Consider the following 23,536-nt stretch of genomic DNA (forward strand, 5'->3'; position numbering starts at 1 on the left):
ACAGACAGGCACAAGAAGACACACAGAGTTTGGAGAGGTTGGAGCAGTGGGTAAACCATAGTCAAGCACAACCACAACATAACCACAGCTCAACCCCAACTACATCCAATCAACCAGATGAGTAAACTGGATGTGAATGACAGGAGGATAGGGTTCAGGACGGTGCAGGACTGGACACCTTTAGGACAGATGTCAGTGCAGGCGATGCACATCTTGATGCGGTTCTGCTCCACCTCCATCTTGTTGCTGGGACAAGCCCTCACACAGGAGCTGTGGTCCACCACAAAGTTATCTGGAACAGCAAACAAAGAGTTAAAAATAGTATGTGTCAGAGCAATTCCAAGGCCGTACCCACTGGGAAACATGTTATGGATGTAATCTGTGGAACAGGTTGCATGTGAACAGACTGATTTGAACTGGTATTGATATGTGTGTCATGGAGGTTTAAAGGTCAACTGCCCCTTAGAACCAACTTCTCAGGTTTTAAATGGCCTATGTGGCATCGATATGAGTCAAAATAATTCATTCTAGTGTCAAAATTGACTACAAAGTGTTAATAGGATAAATTTGGTCATAAAGTCAGTCTGGTTCAAAACAGAGTTCGGTAAGTGATCGCATCATGACATACTTGAGGGTTTGTTTTGGATTACAATTACGTCAACAAATCATCCCGTTTTGCCTGTTAACACATGGTGGCACCGAGTTTTCTGGAAAAAGACTGGGGGAGTTTCCTTTACATGGCCTGGTGACCCGGGCAGGCGGAGACATCTCCTTAGGGGTACCAATGGAATGGTCAAAAATGTTGCCCGCTTGCTTTCAATAATGTTTCAACTCAAATCTACTGTCCTGTTTGTTGTGATTGAATAGCAAAGACACAGCCAAGAAACACCCACATTAAACCACACCCCCAAGACAACTCTCGTTTGCATACAGTCATGACCCCTAGCATTTCTTAATGAGCATTGATGAAAAACAAGTTCAAATCAGGAAGTGCAGTCATCCTTTAATGTAAATTAATGTCTTCCTCATGAGACTTGAAGGCAATGAATAGCAGTGGAATGTGACTACTGCTGCTGTGCTCCTGAAGATGACTCCTGTGATAAAAGATGTTCCTTGTCCTCTTTATCTTGTTTTATTGTTTTATTGTTCTCTCCGGGTGAGAGCATATCTGGCCCTGCTGGTATAATATCTGATAGTCTGAACTGAGGAAGGATTTTAGGGATAGAAATACACATCAAATAGGGGACCAATGATTGCTTTTCTCACAGCCTCAGGCATGGAGGTGGACACCGAAATTACAGGTATCTCTTCAGGGGTCCGTGTGGCAGTGCAGGAAATAAAAGAGCCTGTGTCATCACTAAACACCAAAAATAAGAAATCAGACTGAAATGGGGAGGGACTACCTGAACTTGTCCAATAATACAATTATTGTTTTTGTTGCTGCAAAACATTTGCTACGGTGTGCCCTAATAAGGCTGATCCACGTGGTCTTTCATCGGTAGTGGGCTGCATTAGAGGCAGCACACCCCTCTCTCTCTCTCTTCCTGTTAGGAGCCAGAGCTCTTAGCAGAGTGCCAGGCACAAGCCCCAGGAGAGGAGAGGAGAGAAGAGGGAAAGGCAGTTTAAATCAGTGGAGGAAATGGCTGCTTTAAAGGAAGGGGAGGATGAAGGGGAGATGTGAAGAGGGGGCTAAGTAGAGATGATCAAGGAAGTTGCTCGCTGCATTCCTCAGGGAAAAAAGGTTCAGACTTTTTTGGTTTGAGAAATGAATCAATATCCTGAGGCCCTTGGTAATGTGAATGACCAGCCTTCTCTGCTCCGCTAGTGATGCTGAGTCAAGGCCTAGGCCAAAGGTAGGCAACTATGTTCAGCCGCAGGCCAATTTTTGTCAGAGCAAACATAATTAGAATAATTTGTACACAGCAAATTGCGTTTAAAACCAAGATATGGTCACCATGCCAGTGTTCTCCCAAAATAAGATTGTCGCTACGCCACATTGCCAGTTTTGCTACACCACTATATAAAGACTTCACAGCAAGTGAAACTGATATTTAATAATGACAGAGTAACTTAGATCACCAATGACATCGTTGTGAATTGTGTAACAGGACGTTCATAAATTCTAAGTACTATCATGTTCCCCAATGAATTCAGTGCATTTCAGCAGTAGGCCTTGGCTATCTTGACACCCCAAGTAGGCTATAGCGTTGTCAAAACATACAAACGTTGTAACGACAGTTAAGCAAAAGTAAAATGATCAAAGTTGCTAAACTTGCTAGATAATGTCCAACTCACGACAGAATATCTAGGGGGCAGCATTTTCACTTTTTGATGAATAGCGTGCCCAGAGTGAACTGCCTCCTACTCTGTCCCAGATGCTAATATATGCATATTATTATTACTATTGGATACAACTCACTCTGAAGTTTCTAAAACTGTTTGAATGATGTATGTGAGTATAACAGAACTCATATGGCAGGCAAAAACCTGAGAAAACATCCAAACAGGAAGTTTGTAGTTTTTGAATTCACCCCTATTGAATACACAGTGGGATATTGGTTATGTTGCACTTCCTAAGGTTTCCACTAGATGTCAACCATCTTTAGAACGTTGTTTCAGGCTTCTACTGTGATGTGGGACCGGATGGGAGCTCTTTGAGTCAGTGGTCTGCCTACAGCCTCGTTCATAGGAATAGGAATTCTCCAGTTGGAACATTATTGAACTTTTATGATAAAAACATCCAAAAGATTGATTCTGTACTTAGTTTGACAAGTTTGAATATGTATAATGCTATTTATGAATAATGTTGACTACCCAACATGGCGGATATATTTCTCTGGCTGGTTTGGGCTCTGAGCGCCGTTCTCAGATTATGCAGATTATGCAGATTATCCGTAAAGTTTTTTGGAAATCTGACACAGCGGTTGCATGTCAAAATGTTTTATTTTCATCAACATTTGTAATGGGTATTTCTGTTTATTCATGTGGCTCTCTGCAATATCACTGCATGTTTTGGAACTACTGAACATAACACGCAACATATGACCTTAACCCGAACAAAACATACATGTATTGTGTAACATGAAGTCCCTATGAGTGTCATCTGATGAAGATCATCAAAGGTTAGTGATTCATTTTATCTCTATTTGTGCTTTTTGTGACTCCTCTCTTTGGCTGGAAAAATGGCTGGGTTTTTCTGTTAGTTGGTTGTGACCTAACATAATCGTTTGTGGAGCTTTCGCTGTAAAGTATTTTTGAAATCAGACACTGTGGCTGGATTAACGAGAATTTTATCTTTAAAATGGTGCCTAATACTTGTATGTTTGAGAAATTTGATTTATGAGATTTGTTTTGATTTGTATTTGGCGCCCTGCAATTTCATTGGCTGTTGGCGAGGGGTTCTGCTAGCGGAACGGGGTAACCTAGACGGGTTAAGCAAAAGTAAAATGATCAAAGTTGCTAATCTTGCTAGATAATGTCCAACTCACAACAGAATATCTCCGATGTGGCAAAATAGAGTTGATGGTTATACAGATAACAAATCAGCTCATGAATAACAGGGAGACAAAGAGAGGAAATTGTTTAAAAATCAAGGTATCTTAAAAATGTATATTGTTTGTTGATCACATATTCTCTACCGAAGCTCTCACATTGGCAGCAATATCAGACAGCGCAGAGATGCGGGAGAAAATATATAGCGGTGTTTTGACATGCATAGGCGAGACGTGCTTTGATAATACAACCTATGGATTACAGAATAAAGATAGAGATATTCAAGCAAGACAAGAGTCAGGTTTGGGATGATAGGAAATTAGCCTGAAATATACATAAGGCTATATACAGTTGAAGTTGGAAGTTAACATACGCCTTTGACACATACATTTAAACTCAGTTTTTCACAATTCCTGACATTTAATCCTAGTAAAAATTCCCTGTTTTATTTCAGTTAGGATCACCATGTAACGATTCTCTTGTGGTGAAGGAGAGTCGGACCAAATTGCGGCGTGTAGATTGCGATCCATGTTTAATAAACAAACGTAAAAACACAAATCAATACAAACACTACAAAACAAAGAACGTACCGAAAACCGAAACAGCCCTATCTGGTGCAAACACAGAGACAGGAACAATCACCCACAAAACACTCAAAGAATATGGCTGCCTAAATATGGTTCCCAATCAGAGACAACGATAAACACCTGCCTCTGATTGAGAACCACTCCAGACAGCCATAAACTTTGCTAGATACCCCCACTAAGCCACACACCCAATACCTAATAAAACCCCAAGACAAAACACCACAATAAACCCATGTCACACCCCGGCCTGACCAAATAAATAAAGACAAACACAATATACTTCGACCAGGGCGTGACACACACTTTATTTTAAGAATGTGAAATGTCAGAATAATAGTAGAGATAATGATTTATTTCAGCTTTCATTTCTTTCATCACATTCCCAGTGGGTCAGAAGTTTCCATACGCTCAATTAGTATTTGGTAGCATTGCCTTTAAATGCCCACAAATGTTCTATGGGATTGAGATCAAGGCTTTGTGATGGCCATTTTTTTTCTTCTCATTTTGTCTGTCATAGTTGAAGTGTACCTATGATACAAATTACAGGCCTCTCTCATCTTTTTAAGTGGGAGAACTTGCACAATTGGTGGCTGACTAAATACTTTTTTGCCCCACTGTAGATACTTTTGTACCTGTTTCCTCCAGCAACTTCACAAGGTCCTTTGCTGTTGTTCTGGGATTTATTTACACTTTTCACATCGCAAGGTACACCTCCAATTTACTTTTTTAAATGTTCATTTTAATTTCACCTTTATTTGACCAGGTAGGCCAGTTGAGAACAAGTTCTCATTTACAACTGCGACCTGGCAAAGATAAAGCAAAGCAATGCGACAAAAAAACAACAACACAGAGTTACACATGGGATAAACAAAAGTACAGTCAATAACACAATAGAAAATCTATATACAATGTGTGCAAATGGAGTAAGGAGGTAAGGCAATAAATAGGCCACAGTGGCGAAGTAATTATAATTTAGCAAATTAACACTGGAGTGACTGATGTGCAGAGGATGATGTGAAAGTAGAGCAAAAAAAGTACATAAAAACAGTATGGGGATGAGGTAGTTAGTTAGATGGGCAATGTACAGATAGGCTGTGAACAGCTGCAGCGATCGGTAAACTGCTCAGATAGCTGATGCTTAAAGTTATTAAGGTAGATATCTGAGGTTATTAAGGTAAGTCTCCAACTTCAGTGAGTTTTGCAATTCGTTCCAGTCATTGGCAGCAGAGAACTGGAAGGAAAGGCAGCCAAAGGAGGTGTTGGCTTTGGGGATGACCAGTGAGATATACCTGCTAGAGAACGTGCTATGGGTGGGTGTTGTTATGGTGACCAGTGAGCTGAGGTAAGGTGGAGATTTACCTAGCAAAGAGTTATAGATGACCTGGAGCCAGTGGGTCTGGCGATATAGCGAGGGCCAGCTGACAAGAGCATGCAGTTCGCAGTGGTGGGTGGTAAATGGGGCTTTGGTGGCAAAATGGATGGCACTGCATCCAGTTTGCTGAGTAGAATGTTGGAGGCTATTTTGTAAATGACATCGCCGAAGTCGAGGATCGATAGGATGGTCTGTTTTACGAGGGTATGTGTAACGGTCGTCGTTACACATACAAATAACAAGCGAATTAATGAAAACGAAACAGTCCTGTCAGGTGCAGAAACACAAAACAGAAACCAGCTACCCACAACCCATAGTGGGAAAACAGGCTGCCTAAGTATGGTTCTCAATCAGAGACAACGACAGACAGCTGTCCCTGATTGAGAACCATACCCGGCCAAAAAGAAAGAAATACAAAAACGTAGAAAAAAGAACATAGAACGCCCACCCTAGTCACACCCTGGCCTAACCAAAATAGAGAATAAAAAGACTCTCTATGGACAGGGCGTGACAGTATGTTTGACAGCATGAGTGAAGGAGTCTTTGTTGGGAAAAAAGAAGCCAATTCTAGATTTAATTTTGGATTGGAGATACTTAATATGAAAGGAGAGTTTACAGTCTAGCCAGACACCTAGGTATTTGTAGTTGTCCCCATATTCTAAGTCAGAACCGTCCAGAGTAGTAATGCTAGTCGGGTGGGCGGCTGCGGGCAGTGATCGGTTGAAGAGCATGCATTTCGTTTTACTAGCGTTTAAGAGCATTTGGACGCCACGGAAGGAGTGTTGTATGGCATTGAAGCTCGTTTGTAGGTTTGCTAACACAGTGTCCAACGAAGGGCCAGATGTTTACAGAATGGTGTCGTCTGCGTAGAGGTGGATCAAGGAATCAGCCGCAGCAAGAGCGACATCGTTGATACTGTATATACAGAGAAAAGAGTCGGCCGAGAATTGAATCCTGTGGCACCCCCATAGAGACTGCCAGAGGTCCGGACAGCAGGCCCTCTGATTTGACACACTCTATCTGAGAAGTAGTTGCTGAACCAGGCGAGGCAGTCATTTGAGAAACCATGACTATTGAGTGTGCCGATACGAATACGTTAGATGATGTCAATTAGCCTATCAGAAGCTTCTAAAGCCATGACATCATTTTCCAAGCTTTTTAAAGACACAGTAACTTAGTGTATGTAAACTTCTGACCCACTTGAATTGTGATACAGTGAATTATAAGTGAAATAATCTGTCTGTAAACAATTGTTGGAAATATTACCTTGTGTCATTTACAAAGAAGATGTCCTAACCGACTAGAAAATTGCTACGACACGAGTGAAGAACAAAATCCGCTTGTAAAACATGAAAGCAAAACATTGTATTCTGCTAATATATGAGCAAACTAGAATGGTGTGTATGGTGTGTGTATAATATATAATAATGTATGTTTTTTAGTAGATGCTTAACGAATTACAGTCATGCGTGCATACATGCAGTCATGAATGTGTGTATGTATGTAGCATGTGTGTCTATTCTTATTTCACAGTTTTTTTTATGTCCCCTTTTTTCACAAAAGTAGGGTTGTATGTTTGTGTGTGTGTGTGTGTGTGTCATTCCTTACGTGGGCACTTCTTGACGCAGAAGGCACCATAGGTGTACTTGGCTCTGGGGTTGCTTTCCAGCTGGAAGCTGGTGGGGTTGTACACAAAGGGCTGGGGACACTGGGTCACACACGCCCCGCTGTCGTTGAAGTTGGTGCACGCCTGTGGACAAAACACACACACACACATGCACACATGCAGACGGACACACACCACAAGTGTACACAGGTGAACATACACACAGGCACACCCACACACACAAACACAAACACACACGTCATCACACACACACACACACACCATCACACACACACACTAGTGCTGGGTGGTCAAGGAAACAGTCCACAGAGCAGTATGCAGCTAAATAACAGACATTAAGCTTCTTATCACTGGGAGCCCTATGCTCTCCAAGCAAGCACATTATCACTTAATTGCCATGTAGCTGTAAACACACACATACTAAAACACACACTCAGACTTAGTAAGTAATTAGCAATTGATAAGCACCTTTACTCCACACAGAGACGCATACAAAGCTCTCCCTCGCCCAAATCTGACCATAACTCTATCCTCCTGATTCCTGCTTAAAAGCAAAAATTTAAACAGGAAGTACCAGTGACTCGTTCAATACAGAAGTGGTCAGATGACGCAGATGCTAAGCTACAGGACTGTTTTCCTAGCACAGACTGGAAAATATTCTGGGATTCTTCATATCCAATCAAATCAAAGTTTATTTGTCACGTGCGCCGAATACAACAGGTATTTCACCTTACAGTGAAATGCTGACTTACAGGCTCTAACCAATAGTGCAAAAAAGGTAGGTGAACAATAGGTAAGAAAATAAATAAAACAACAGTAAAAAGACAGGCTTTATACAGTAGCGAGGCTATAAAAGTAGCAAGGCTACATACAGACACCTGTTAGTCAGAATGATGGCATTGAGGAATACACCACATCAGTCACTGGCTTCATCAATAAGTGCATTGATGACCTCGTCCCCACAGTGACCGTAGGTACATACCCAAACCAGAAGTCATGGATTACAGGGTAGAACTGCCACTTTCAAGGACCGAAACTCTAACCCGGACGCTTATAATAAATCCCGCTATACCCTCCTACGAACCATCAAACAGGCAAAGCGTCAATACAGGACTTAGAATGAATCGTACTACAACGGCTCCAACGCTCGTCAGATGTGGCAGGGCTTTAAAACTATTATGGACTACATAGAGAAGCATAGCCGCGAGCTGCCCAGTGACACAAGCCTACCAGATGAGCAACATTACTTCGATTCCTTCTTCGAGGCAAGCAACACTGAAGCATGCATGAGAGCAAGAGCTGTCCCGGACGACTGTGTGATCACGCTCTCTGTAGCCGACGTGAGTAAAACCTTTAAACAGGTCAAAATCCACAAGGCCGCAGGGCTAGATGGATTACCAGGACTCCGAACATGCACTGACCAACTGGGAAGTGTCATCACTGATATTTTCAACCTGTCCCTGACCGAGTCTGTAATACCAACAGACCACCATAGTCCCTGTGCAAAAGAACACCAAGGTAACTGCCTAAATGACTACCGACCTGTAGCACTCACGTCTGTAGCCAAGAAGTGCTTTGAAAGGCTGGTCATGGCTCACATGAACCCCATTATCCCAGAAAACCTAGACCCACTCCGATTTGCATACCGCCCCAACAGCTCCACAGATTATGCAATCTCTATTGTACTCCACGCTGCCCTTTCCCACCTGGACAAAAGGAACACCTACGTGAGAATGCTATTCATTGACTACACCTCAGTGCTGAACACCATAGTGACCTCAAAGCTCATCACTAAGCTAAGCAACCTGGGACTAAACACCTCCCTCTGCAACTGGATCCTGGACTTCCTGAACGGGCCACCCCCAGGTGCTAAGGGTAGGTAACAACACATCTGCCACACTGATCCTCAACACGATGGCCCCTCAGGGGTGCGTGCTCAGTCCCCTCCTGTACTCCCTGTTCACTTATGACTGCACGGCCAGGCACGACTCCAACATCATCATTAGGTTTGCAGATGACACAACAGTGGTAGGCCTGCTCACCGACAATGATGAGACAGCCTATAGGGAGGAGGTCAGAGACCTGGCAGTGTGGTGCCAGGACAACAACCTCTCCCTCAATGTGATCAAGACAAAGGAGATGATTGCTGCTACTCTCTGTTTATGATCTATGCATAGCCACTTCACCTATACCTACATGTACATATTACCTCAATTACCTCGCCTGACCTGTGCCCCCGCCAATTGACTCTGTACTGGTACCCCCTGCCTCACTACTGTTAATTAATTTTTTCTCTTAAATTATTATTATTTTCTTATTTTTTACTTCAGTTTATTTGAGTAAATATAAGCATTTCACTGTTCTACACTTGTTGTATTTGGCGCATGTGACAAACAATATTTGATTTGATTTGAATAAGTGTACTATAGCGCATGTTTGGTATCACTATTACAAACCCTTCAATACTAATCAAGTGGTATGTATTGTAATATTTAGCATGATGAATGGCTAAGCAGCTCTCATTATGTGAAAAATGGGGAGGATGGTGAGGATGGGGAGGATGGGGAGGTGGGGAGGATGGGGAGGATGGGGAGGATGGTGAGGTGGGGAGGATGGGGAGGATGGGGAGGTGGGGAGGATGGGGAGGATGGGGAGGATGGTGAGGTGGGGAGGATGGGGAGGATGGGGAGGATGGTGAGGTGGGGAGGATGGGGAGGATGGGGAGGATGGGGAGGATGGGGAGGATGGGGAGGATGGTGAGGTGGGGAGGATGGGGAGGATGGGGAGGATGGGAGGATGGTGAGGTGGGGAGGTGGGGAGGATGGGGAGGATGGGGAGGTGGCGAGGATGGTGAGGTGGGGAGGATGGGGAGGATGGTGAGGTGGGGAGGATGGGGAGGATGGGGAGGATGGGGAGGTGGGGAGGATGGTGAGGTGGGGAGGATGGGGAGGATGGTGAGGTGGGGAGGATGGGAGGATGGGGAGGTGGGGAGGATGGGGAGGATGGGGAGGTGGGGAGGATGGGGAGGATGGGGAGGATGGGGAGGATGGGGAGGTGGGGAGGATGGGGAGGATGGGGAGGATGGGGAGGTGGGGAGGATGGGGAGGATGGGGAGGATGGGGAGGATGGGGAGGATGGGGAGGATGGGGAGGTGGGGAGGATGGGGAGGATGGGGAGTGGGGAGGATGGGGAGTGGGGAGGATGGGGAGGTGGGGAGGATGGGGAGGTGGGGAGGATGGGGAGGATGGGGAGGATGGGGAGGTGGGGAGGATGGGGAGGTGGGGAGGATGGGGAGGATGGGGAGGATGGGGAGGTGGGGAGGTGGGGAGGATGGGGAGGATGGGGAGGTGGGGAGGATGGGGAGGATGGGGAGGTGGGGAGGATGGGAGGATGGGGAGGATGGGGAGGATGGGGAGGTGGGGAGGATGGGGAGGATGGGGAGGATGGGGAGGTGGGGAGGATGGGGAGGATGGGGAGGTGGGGAGGATGGGGAGGATGGGGAGGTGGGGAGGATGGGGAGGATGGGGAGGATGGGGAGGTGGGGGAGGATGGGGAGGATGGGGAGGTGGGGAGGATGGGAGGTGGGGAGGATGGGGAGGATGGGGAGGATGGGGAGGTGGGGAGGTGGGGAGGATGGGGAGGGTGGGGAGGATGGGAAGGTGGCACAGCAATGGTTTTATATTTAACACAAGGCTTTGTGGGAGAAAATTAGATTTTAACGGTATCTTTCCCACAAAGAACAATGCCTGTTTCGCAAATAGCACAGTGTTCCCTATTTAGCACACTACTTTTGACCAGGGCACATTGGCCCAAAGCCATTCACTATTTAGGGAATAGGGTGCCATTTGAGATTCAGACGATTTAAACAGGGAGATTTTGTGTCAGGAGCTCCTTCTCTATGGAAGTATGAATAGCCCCTGATGGAAGTAACCTCACATTCACACTAAAGGTCACAGTTAAGAGGAAAGCTCTGATGTACAAAGAGAAAAGAAGAGTAAAGAAAGAAATAGACAAGCTGGTATATAATCAAAAACTCCATGCCGGGTTGAAAATATTCACCATGGAAACAGGTGATTGGAAGGAGGGGTTTGTATTTTGTGATGATAGGCTTTATGAAGTGTGTGCCTACTTACGAAGCAGTCCGTATCCTTGGGTCCGGAGCATCCGCCTGCACACTCGCGATGACAGCAGTTACTAACCCAGGGTCCGAAACAGCGACCGTCACACTGCTCAGCACACACAGTCTTAGTCACTGCAGATAGACAACAGAAGACCACGATATAACAGGCTCCCATTACAGAAACATGACTGTGAATAGAATCCAAAAAGGCAAACAAATCCACAAACGGAGTGCTTGAGAGAAAGAGCATCCATATAAGGGATGCTTCATAGATTAAAATAGTTTTACAAATCTGCTGAATGATGACTAGACAAGTCATTTTTATTGGCAGAAACACAAAACACACATTGGCCTTTCAAGGGGCTTCAGAGAGTGCACATGGTCAAGTTTCCTAGACACAGGTTAGACCTAGTCCTGGACTAAAAATATATTTTTATGGGGATTCTCCATTAACCAGGCGTTTCAGTCCATAGGACGAGGCTTCATCTGTGTCCAGGAAACAGGCTCATAGAGTTGAGCTGAGGCTACAGAGTAGAGCTCAAGCTAGAGAGTTCACTCTTAGAAAAAAGTGTTCCAAAAGGGTTCTTCGGCTGTCCCCATAGGAGAACAATTTTTGGTTCAAGGTAGAACTCTTTTTGGTTCTAGTTAGAACCCTTTTGGGTTCCATGTAGAACCCTCTGTGGGATAGATTCTACATTGAACCCCAAATGATTCTACATGGAACCAAAAAGGGTTCTTCAAAGGGTTATCTTATGGGGACAGCCAAAGAAACTTTCAATGTTCTAAATAGCACCTCTTGTTCTTAAAGAGTAGAGCTGAAACTCAAGAGTTGAGGTGGTGCTAGATAGTTTTGAGAGATGATGTTCATATGACATCCTGTCAGTCTGTGGAGCTATATTTCTGTTTCCCATCTATCAGTGACAGTAGTGTAATTGAGATGGCTATCAGACGTCTCTCCTGAATGTGCTGCTTCCACTGCAGAGAGAGAGAGAGAGAGAGAGAGAGAGAGAGCAAGAGAGAGAGAGAGAGAGAGCAAGAGAGAGAGAGAGAGAGAGAGAGAGAGAGAGACAGCCCTTTCCCATTCTCCTTTCGCTCCATTCACCAGTCCTGTTCATGTCCAGCTATATGGGCTGATGTGCTGATTGGCTCCTGCCGTATGCCTCCGGCTCACAGCACACTTCCTGACAGCTACAACTGAAAACTGGCTGAGGTTTCACAGATAAGCATTTCTTCCTCAGAGGCCGTTTTTAGACTCACTCTGACTCTCAAGCTTAGGTTTTACCTCTCAGTTTGTGTATGTGTGTGTGTGTGTGTCCATTCCAATGCAACACTTTTATATAGCCAAGCATTTATACATGCATCCATTTGTGTAAGTGTATGTGGAATATGTCTTACTGAGTGCATTGAGTTATCTTCAACATATAGCCATTAAGAGCTCTTGTTCTCTCAGGTTGATATGTAGTTGGCTGCTCATAATGTACTGGTGGTCGTAATTGGGGTCATGGTGGGGCTATGTTGGAGGTGGTAGTTCTTGGGGTTATGGTGGAGGTGGTAGTTCTTGGGGTCATCGTGGGGTTATGGTGGAGGTGGCAGTTCTTGGGGTCATGGTGGAGGTGGTAGTTCTTGGGGTCATGGTGGAGGTGGTAGTTCTTGGGGTTATGGTGGAGGTGGTAGTTCTTGGGGTCATGGTGGGGTTATAGTGGAGGTGGCAGTTCTTGGGGTCATGGTGGGGTTATAGTGGAGGTGGCAGTTCTTGGGGTCATGGTGGAGGTGGTAGTTCTTGGGGTTATGGTGGAGGTGGCAGTTCTTGGAGTCATGGTGGAGGTGGTAGTTCTTGGGGTCATGGTGGAGGTGGCAGTTCTTGGGGTTATGGTGGAGGTGGTAGTTCTTGGGGTCATGGTGGAGGTGGTAGTTATTGGGGTCATGGTGGGGTTATAGTGGAGGTGGTAGTTTTTGGGGTCATGGTGGAGGTGGTAGTTCTTGGGGTTATGGTGGAGGTGGTAGTTCTTGGGGTCATGGTGGAGGTGGTAGTTCTTGGGGTTATGGTGGAGGTGGTAGTTCTTGGGGTCATGGTGGGGTTATGGTGGAGCTGGTAGTTCTTGGGGTCATGGTGGGGCTATGGTGGAGGTGGAAGTTCTAGCATCATGGGCAGAGCAGAGCATAGTCATGGTGATGATTTCAGGATGAACTTCAATCTAAGATGCAATCTAAGCAAGCATAAATATCTTATATTGAGTGATAATTGACGTAGAATGCGTTTTTCCCCAACATTTTTCATAACTAGCTAAACTTTCTAATGTCATTAGCACATCAAAAATTGGCACCTTTTTCTACCCAATTTAGTGATATCCAATTGTCTCATCATTGCAACTCCCCAACGGGCTCGGGAGTGGGGAAGGTGGAGTCAAGCGTCCTCTGAAACATGACGTACCAAACCGAGCTTCTTAACACCCTCCCACTTAGCCCGGAAGCCAGCAGCACCAATGCCCTGAAAAAACAATGTTTAACTGACAACCGAAATCAACCTGCAGGCATCTGGCCCACCACAAGGAGTCGCTAGAGCACGATGAGCCAAGTAAAGCCCCCACGGCAAAACCCTCCTACACTCCTCTCCTTTCCTCCCCGCCCTCCTATACTCCTCTCCTTTCCTCCCCACCCTCCTAAACTCTTCTCCTCCTCACCCTCCTAAACTCTCCTCTCCTCCCCACTCTCCTATACTCCTCTCCTCTCCACCCTCCTAAATTCCTCTCCTCCTCATACTCCTCTCCTCCCCACCCTGTTAAACTCCTCTCCTCCTCACCTTCCTATTATCCTCTCCGCCCCACCCACCTAAACTCTTCTCCTCCCCGACCCCCTAAACTCCTCTCCCCCTCACCCTCCTAAACTCCTCTCCTCACACTCCTAAACTCCTCTCCTCCTCACCCTCCTAAAGTCCTCTCCTCCTCACCCTCCTAAACTCCTCTCCTCCTCACCCTCCTAAAGTCCTCTCCTCCTCACCTTCCTATTCTCCTCTCCTCCTCACCCCCCTAAACTCCTGTCCTCTCCTCCTCAGCTTCCTATTCTCCTCTCCTCCTCACCTTCCTATTCTCCTCTCCTCCTCACCCTCCTCTCCTCCTCTCCTCCTCACCATCCTAAACTCCTCTCCCCCTCCCCCTCCTAAACTCCTCTCCCCCTCACCCCACTAAACTCCTCTCCTCACACTCCTAAACTCCTCTCCTCCTCAGCCTCCTAAACTCCTCTCCTCCTCACCCTCCTAAAATCCTCTCCTCCCACCCTCCTCTCCTCCTCTCCTCCTCACCCTCCTATACTTCTCACTTCTCTTCTTCCTCACCTCATCCCACCTCCCATCCTTCTCTCCTCTCTTCCTCACCCTCCTATACTTCTCACTTCTCTTCTTCCTCACCTCATCCCACCTCCCATCCTTCTCTCCTCTCTTCCTCACCCTCCTATACTTCTCACTTCTCTTCTTCCTCACCTCATCCCACCTCCCATCCTTCTCTCCTCCTCACCCTCCTATACTTCTCATTTCTCTTCTTCCTCACCTCATCCCACCTCCCATCCTTCTCTCCTCTCCTCCTCACCCTCCTAAACTCCTCTCCTCCTCACCCTCCTCATCACCCTCCTATACTTCTCACTTCTCTTCTTCCTCACCTCATCCCACCTCCCATACTTCTCTCTCCTCTTCCTCCCTGTGTCCTTTTCTTTTCACCCCCGCTAACGCACCATCACTGCATTCCATTACACCCGCCACCCGCTACCGTTAGTGAAATTAAATGGCCTACTTACCAAAAAGACATTTTGTCAAACAAATGACCTCGTCAGGAGCGACACACACACACACACACACACACACACTATTTGCCTTTAAATATCCACTTAAAAATACCAGGCAGCCACTACAAATAAAAAGTAATCAATCTCATAAAGTACGCTGAATGTCTTCAATTTGAACAGGCTGCTGACAAGAGCATCAGTCACAGCGCTGCATCTTATATCAACGCTGCCTAGCTGTCTGATTTTATGGAGCTGCAGAGTTCCTGCCTATGTTTCTAGAGGGGCTCAGGCTCTGTCTCTAAGATAGTCTGGGGAGAGGAGTGTTTGTGTGTGTGTGTGTGTGTGTGGTGTGTGTGTGTGTGTGTGTGTGTGTGTGTGTGTGTGTGTGTGTGTGTGTGTGTGTGTGTGTGTGTGTGTGTGTGTGTGTGTGTGGTGTGTGTGTGTGTGTGTGTGTGTGTGTGTGTGTGTGTGTGTGTGTGTTAATACACATGTGCGTGCGTGGTTGTTGTGTGTCATAGACCAGGGAGCCTGTTTAGTCACCTGCATGTCAGGACATAACACAGCCAGCTAGCTAGCTATCAGTTGATATTGATGAGGGCGTTCTGTATTCAGTGCTTGATGCGAGAGTATTATACTGACAGGCCTTCATCTAGCTGTTCCTCACACACTGGTAATGCATCCTTCTGCCCTCTCAATGAGAAAGAGGGAGCGAGATGGAGGGAGAGTGATGGAGAAAGAGAGATTGAGCAATAGAGGCATATGGATAGAGGGAGAGGGATGGAGGAAGAGGGACAGAGGGAGAGAGGTAGAAGGAGAGAGATGGAGGGAGAGGGATGGAGGGAGAGAGATTGAACAATAGAAGAAGAGGGATAGAGGGAGAGGGATGGAGGAAGAGGGACAGAGGGAGAGAGATGGAGGGATAGGGATGGAGGGAGAGGGATGGAGGGAGAGGAATGGAGGGAGAGGGATCGAGGGAGAGAGATTGAGCAATAGAGGGAGAGAGATAGAGGGAGAAGGATGGAGCAATAGAGGGAGAGAGATGAAGGGAAAGAGATGGAGGGAGAGGGATGACGGAGAGGGATAGAGGGAGAGAGATGGATGGAGAGAGATGGAGCAATAGAGGGAGAGGGATGGAGCAATAGAGAGAGAGGGATGGAGGGAGAGGGATGATGCAATAGAGGGAGAGGTAGAGGGATAAAGCTAGAGGGACGAGTGAGAGGGATGGATGAAAGGGATGGAGAGAGAGGGATAGAGGAAGAGGGATAGAGGGAGAGAGATGGAGCAATAGAGGGAGAGGGATGGAGGGAGAGGGATGAGGGAGAGAGATGGAGGACGAGGGATGGAGGGAGAGAGATGGAGCAATAGAGGAGAGAGATATGAAGGGAAAGGGATAGAGGGAGAGAGGTGGAGGGAGAGGGATGGAGGGAGAGAGATGGAGCAATAGAGGGAGAGAGATATGAAGGGAAAGGGATAGAGGGAGAGAGATGGAGGGAGAGGGATGGAGGGAGAGGGATGGATGGAGGAATAGAGGGAGAAGTAGAGGAATAGAGGTAGAGGGATGAGTGAGAGGGATGGATGAAGAAGGATGGAGAGAGGGATGGAGGGAGAGGGATGGGGGAATAGAGGGAGAGGGATGGAGCATTAGAGGAAGAGGGATGGGGGGAGAGGGGTGGAGGGAGAGAGATGGATAAATAGAGGGAGAGAGAGATGAAGGGAGAGCGATGGAAGGAGAGTAGTGGTTGGAGAGGGAGTGCGTAGTAGATATAGAGAGGCGGCGGGAGAGAGAGAGATGGAGAAATAGAGGGAGATATGGAGGGAGAGGGATGAGGGAGAGGGATGGAGGAAGAGGGATGGAGGGAGAGGGATGGAGGGAGAGGGATGAGGGAGAGGGATGTAGCAATAGAGGGAGAGAGATGGAGGGAAAGGGATGGAGGGAGAGAGATGGAGCAATAGAGGGAGAGAGATGAAGGGATTGAGTTGGAGGGAGATGGATGAGGGAGAGAGATGGAGCAATAGAGGGAGAGAGATGGAGGGAGAGGGATGAGGGAGAGGGATGTAGCAATAGAGGGAGAGAGATGGAGGGAAAGGGATGAGGGAGAGGGATGGAGCAATAGAGGGAGAGAGATGGAGGGAAAGGGATGAGGGAGAGGGATGGAGCAATAAAGGGAGAGAGATGGAGGGAGAGGGATGAGGGAGAGGGATGTAGCAATAGAGGGAGAGAGATGGAGGGAAAGGGATGAGGGAGAGGGATGGAGCAATAGAGGGAGAGAGATGGAGGGAAAGGGATGAGGGAGAGGGATGGAGCAATAGAGGGAGAGAGATGGAGGGAGAGGGATGAGGGAGAGGGATGTAGCAATAGAGGGAGAGAGATGGAGGGAAAGGGATGAGGGAGAGGGATGGAGCAATAGAGAGAGAGGTAGAGGGATGAGTGAGAGGGATTGATGAAGGGGGATGGAGAGAGAGGGATGGAGGGAGATGGATGGAGGGAGAGGTATGGATGGAGAGAGATGGAGGGAGGGAGATAGATCAATAGAGGGAGAGGGATACAGGGAGAGGGATGAGAGAGTGGGATGGAGGAAGAGTAATAGAGGGAAAGAGATGAGGGAGAGGGATGGAGGGAGAGAGATGGAGAGAGAGATGGATGGAGGGAGAGGTATGGATGGAGAGGGAGAGGGAGTGAGATGGATCATTAGAAATAGAGGGATGGAGGGAGAGGGATGAGGGAGAGGGATAGAGGAAGAGGGATGGAGGGAGCAGGAAGGAGGGAGAGGGATGGAGCAATAGAGAGAGAGGGATAAAGGGAGAGAGATGGAGCTATAGAGGGAGAGGTAGAGGGATGGATGAAGAGGGACGAGAGAGAGGGATGGAAGGAGAAGGATGGAGGGAGAGGGATGAGGGAGAGGGATGGAAGGAGAAGGATGGAGGGAGAGGGATGAGGGAGAGAGATGGAAGGAGAAGGATGGAGGGAGAGGGATGAGGGAGAGGGATGGAAGGAGAAGGATGGAGGGAGAGGGATCGAGTAATAATCAAATCAAATAAAAGTTAGTTTTTCACGTGCGCCGAATACAACAGGTATTTCACCTTACAGTGAAATGCTGACTTACAGGCCCTAACCAACAGTGCAATCTTTAAGGAAAAAATAGGTATTAAGTGAACAATAGATAAGTAAGGAAATAAAAAACAACAGTAAAAAGACAGTGAATAATAACAATAGTGAGGCTATATACAGTAGCGAGGCTACATACAGGTACCGGTTAGTCAGGCTGATTGAGGTAGTATGTAAAAGAGGGGTTGGCGGGTGTTGGGTGGCGGGACACAATGCAGATAGTCTGGGTAGCAAATGTGCAGGGGCACCGGTTATACAGGATAATTGAGGTAGTATGTAAAAGAGGGGTTGGCGGGTGGTGGGTGATGGGACACAATGCAGATAGTCTGGGTAGCAAATGTGCAGGGGCACCGGTTATACGGGCTAATTGAGGTAGTATGTAAAAGAGGGGTTGGCGGGTGGTGGGTGATGGGACACAATGCAGATAGTCTGGGTAGCAAATGTGCAGGGGCACCGGTTATACGGGCTAATTGAGGTAGTATGTAAAAGAGGGGTTGGTGGGTGGTGGGTGATGGGACGCAATGCAGATAGTCTGGGTAGCAAATGTGCAGGGGCACCGGTTATACGGGCTAATTGAGGTAGTATGTAAAAGAGGGGTGGGGGGGCTAGGGTTCTGGGATAATGGTGTCGATGTGAGCTATTACCAGCCTTTCAAAGCACCTCATGGCTACAGGCGTGAATGCTAAAGGTCGGTAGTCATTTAGGCAGGTTACCTTAGTGTTCTTGGGCACAGGGATTATGGTGGTCTGCTTGAAACATGTTGGTATTACACACTCAATCAGGGACATGTTGAAATGTCAGTGAAGATGCCTGCCAGTTGGTCAGCACATGCCAAGAGCAGACATCCTGGTAATCCATGTACTGGGTATCCGTCTGGCCCCGCAGTCCTTGTGAATGTTGACCTGTTTACGTTGGCTACGGAGAGCGTTGGCTACGGAGAGCGCGATCACACAGTCGTCCGGAACAGCTGATGCTCTCATGCATGCCTCAGTGTTGCTTGCCTCGAAGCGAGCATAGAAGTGATTTAGCTCATCTGGTAGGCTCGTGTCACTGGGCAGCTCGCAGTTGTGCTTCCCTTTGTAGTCTGTAATAGATTGCAAGCCCTGCCACATAAGACGAGTGTTGGAACCGGTGTCGTACTATTCAATCTTAGCCCTGTATTGGCGCTTTGCCTTTTTGATGGTTCGTCGATTTCTTATAAGCTTCCGGGTTAGAGTCCCGCACCTTGAAAGCAGAAGCTCTACCTTTTAGCTCAGTGCGAGTGTTGCCTGTAATCTATGGCTTCTGGCTGGGGTATGTACGTATGGTCACTGTGGGGATGACGTCCTCGATGCACTTATTGATAAAGCCAGTGACTAATGTGGTGTCCTCGTCAATGCAATTGGAAGAATCCCGGAACATGTTCCAGTTTGATAGAAAAACAGTCCTGTAGTTTAGCATCTGCTTCATCTAACCACTTTTTTAGAGACCGAGTCACTGGTGCTTCCTGCTTGAAATGTTGCTTGTACAAAGGAATCAGGAGGATAGAATTGTGGTCAGATTTACCAAATGGAGGGCGAGGGAAAGCTTTGTATGCGTCTCTGTGTGTGGAGTAGAGGTGATATAAAATTATTTTCCCTCTGGTTGCACATTTAACATGCTGATAGAAATGAGGTCATTCTGATTTACTGGAGTGTGCTGTTCTATCTAGCCGGTGCAGCGTATATCCTGCTAGCTGAAGATCCATGTCATCATCCAGCCATGATTCCGTGAAACATAAGATGTCACAGTTTTTAATGTCCCGTTGGTAAGATATTCATGATAGTCTAATTTATTGTACAATAATTGTACATTGGTGAGTAATATTGACAGTAATGACAGCTTTCCCAATCACCTTCTGCGGATCCTTACGAGGCACCCCGCTCTGTGTCCTCTGTACCTGCGTCTCTTTCTCTTGCCAATAATGGGGATGTCGGCCTTGTCGGGTGTTCACAGTACATCCTGTCCTTTCTGCTTGTTGAAGAAAAAATCTTTGTCTAATCCGAGAAGAGTGATCGCTGTTCTGATATCCAGAAGCTCTTTTTTTGCCATAAGATACGGTGGCAGAAACATTATGTACAAAATAAGTTACAAATAACCCGAAAAATAACACATAATGGCACAATGGGTTAGTCGCCCGTAAAACTGCTGCCATTTCTTCACGGTGCAATTGTCACAAGTAGAGGGAGAGGGATGGAGGGAGAGGGATTGAGGGAGGGAGAGGGATGGAGGGAGAGGGATTGAGGGAGGGGAGGGATGGAGGGAGAGGGATTGAGGGAGGAAGAGGGATGGAGAGAGACGGAATGAGGGAGGGAGAGGGATTGAGGGAGGAAGAGGGATGGAGAGAGACGGAATGAGGGAGGGAGAGGAATGAGTGATAGAGGGAGAGGGATGGAGTAATAGAGGAAGAGGGATGGAGTAATAGAGGGAGAGGATGGAGTAATGGAGGGAGGGGGATGGAGGGAGAGGGATGAGAGGGAGAGGGATGAAGTAATAGAGGGAGAGGGATGGAGTAATAGAGGTAGAGGGATGGAGTAATAGAGGTAGAGGGATGGAGTAATAGAGGGAGAGGGATGGAGTAATAGAAGGTAGAGGGATGGAGTAATAGAGGGAGAGGGATGGAGTAATAGAGAGGGAGAGGGATGGAGTAATGGAGGGAGGGGATGGAGGGAGAGGGATGGAGGGAGAGGGATGAAGTAATAGAGGAAGAGGGATGGAGTAATAGAGGGAGAGGGATGGAGTAATAGAGGGAGAGGGATGGAGTAATGGAGGGAGGGGATGGAGGGAGAGGGATGGAGGGAGAGGGATGAAGTAATAGAGGAAGAGGGATGGAGTAATAGAGGGAGAGGGATGGAGTAATAGAGGAAGAGGGATGGAGTAATAGAGGGAGAGGGATGGAGTAATAGAGGGAAGAGCGATGGAGTAATAGAGGGAGAGGGATGGAGTAATAGAGGAAGAGGGATGGAGTAATAGAGGGAGAGGGATGGAGTAATAGAGGGAGAGGGATGGAGTAATAGAGGAAGAGGGATGGAGTAATAGAGGGAGAGGGATGGAGTAATAGAGGGAGAGGGATGGAGTAATAGAGGAAGAAGGGATGGGAGTAATAGAGGGAGAGGGATGGAGTAATGGAGGGAGGGGGATGGAGGGAGAGGGATGGAGGGAGAGGGATGGAGTAATAGAGGAAGAGGGATGGAGTAATAGAGGAAGAGGGATGGAGTAAATAGAGGAAGAGGGATGGAGTATAGAGGAAGAGGGATGGAGTAATAGAGGGAGAGGGATGGAGTAATGGAGGGAGGGGATGGAGAGAGAGGGATGGAGGGAGAGGGATGAAGTAATAGAGGAAGAGGGATGGAGTAATAGAGGTAGAGGGATGGAGGGAGAGGGATGAGGGAGAGGGATGGAGTAATAGGAGGGAGGGGGATGGAGGGAGAGGGATGGAGGGAGAGGGATGAGGGAGAGGATGGAGGGAGAGGGATGGAGGGAGAGGGGATGGAGGGGAGAGGGATGAAGTAATAGAGGAAGAGGGATGGAGGGAGAGGGATGGAGTAATGGAGGGAGGGGGAGGAGGGAGGGAGAGGGATGGAGGGAGAGGGATGAGGGAGAGGATGGAGTAATGCGAGGGAGGGGGATGGAGGGAGAGGGATGGAGGGAGAGGGATGGAGTAATAGAGGAAGAGGGGATGGAGGTAATAGAGTAGAGGGATGGAGTAATGGAGGGAGGGGGATGGAGGGAGAGGGATGGAGGGAGAGGGATGAAGTAATAGAGGAAGAGGGATGGAGTAGTAAATAGAGGAAGAGGGATGGAGCCCCCAATAGAGGGAAGAGGAGATGGAGTTAATAGAGGGAGAGGGATGGAGTAATAGAGGGAGAGGGATGGAGTAATAGAGGGAGAGGGATGGAGTAATAGAGGGAGAGGGATGGAGTATAGAGGAGAGGAATGGAGTAACTAGAGGGCGAGGGATGGAGTAATAGTATTGTTGGAGAGGGATGGAGAAGTTAATTTGAGGGATGTAGTGTTTGGATTTTAATAGTTGTGTTGATTGTTATTTGAGTTAATAGAGGCCCCGCGAAGAGGGATGGAGTAATAGAGGAAGATGGATGGAGTAATAGAGGGAGAGGGATGGAGTAATAGAGGAAGAGGGATGGAGTAATAGAGGGAGAGGGATGGAGTAATGGAGGGAGGGGGATGGAGGGAGAGGGATGGAGGGAGAGAGGGATGAAGTAATAGAGGGAGGAGAGGATGGAGTAATAGAGGTAGAGGGATGAGTAGTAATAGAGGTAGAGGGATGGAGTAATAGAGGGAGAGGATGGAGTAATAGAGGTAGAGGGATGGAGTAATAGAGGGAGAGGGATGAGAGTAATAGAGGGAGGGGATGGAGTAATAGAGGAAGAGGGATGGAGTAATAGAGGAGAGGGATGGATGGAGTAATAGAGGAAGAGGGATGGAGTAATAGAGGGAGAGGGATGGATTAATGGAGGAGGGGGATGGAGGGAGAGGGAGGAGGGAGAGGATGGAGTAATAGAGGAAGAGGGATGGAGTAATAGAGGAAGAGGGATGGAGTAATAGAGAGGAGAGGGGTGGAGTAATAGAGGAAGAGGATGGAGTAATAGAGGGAGAGGGATGGAGTAATGGAGGGAGGGGATGGAGGGAGAGGATGGAGGGAGAGGGATGAAGTAATGGAGGGAGAGGGATGGAGGGAGAGGGATGAGGGAGAGGGATGGAGGGAGAGGGATGAAGTAATAGAGGAAGAGAGATGGAGTAATAGAGGAAGAGAGATGGAGTAATAGAGGTAGAGGGATGGAGTAATGGAGGGAGGGGGATGGAGGGAGAGGGATGGAGGGAGAGGGATGAGGGAGAGGGATGGAGTAATGGAGGGAGGGGGATGGAGGGAGAGGGATGGAGGGAGAGGGATGGAGTAATATAGGAAGAGGGATGGAGTAATAGAGGTAGAGGGATGGAGTAATGGAGGGAGGGGGATGGAGGGAGAGGGATGGAGGGAGAGGGATGAAGTAATAGAGGAAGAGGGGAAACGGAGTAATAGAGGGAGAGGGATGGAGTAATAGAGGAAGAGGGATGGAGTAATAGTGGGAGAGGGATGAAGTAATAGAGGGAGAGGGACGGAGTAATAGAGGGAGAGGGATGGAGTAATAGAGGGAGAGGGATGGAGTAATAGAGGAAGAGGGATGGAGTAATAGAGGAAGAGGGATGGAGTAATAGAGGGAGAGGGATGGAGTAATAGAGGAAGAGGGATGGAGTAATAGAGGGAGAGGGATGGAGTAATGGAGGGAGGGGGATGGAGGGAGAGGGATGGAGGGAGAGGGATGAAGTAATAGAGGTAGAGGGATGAGGTAATAGAGGGAGAGGGATGGAGTAATAGAGGAAGAGGGATGGAGTAATAGAGGGAGAGGGATGAAGTAATAGAGGAAGAGGGATGGAGTAA

The 23,536-nt window shown here is 47.4% G+C and overlaps 1 protein-coding gene across 1 annotated transcript in view; it reads right to left on the minus strand.

Moving 5' to 3' along the window:
- Positions 1–23,536, minus strand: part of LOC109870730 (receptor tyrosine-protein kinase erbB-4) — a 532,057-nt gene that overhangs the window by 144,641 nt on the left and 363,880 nt on the right. The window contains 3 exon segments of the mRNA XM_031805951.1: positions 179–292; positions 7,060–7,201; positions 11,212–11,330. Coding sequence (XP_031661811.1) covers positions 179–292; positions 7,060–7,201; positions 11,212–11,330 — 375 coding nt within the window.

This window comes from Oncorhynchus kisutch, linkage group LG26, assembly GCF_002021735.2.
Source record: "Oncorhynchus kisutch isolate 150728-3 linkage group LG26, Okis_V2, whole genome shotgun sequence".
NCBI lineage: Eukaryota > Metazoa > Chordata > Actinopteri > Salmoniformes > Salmonidae > Oncorhynchus > Oncorhynchus kisutch.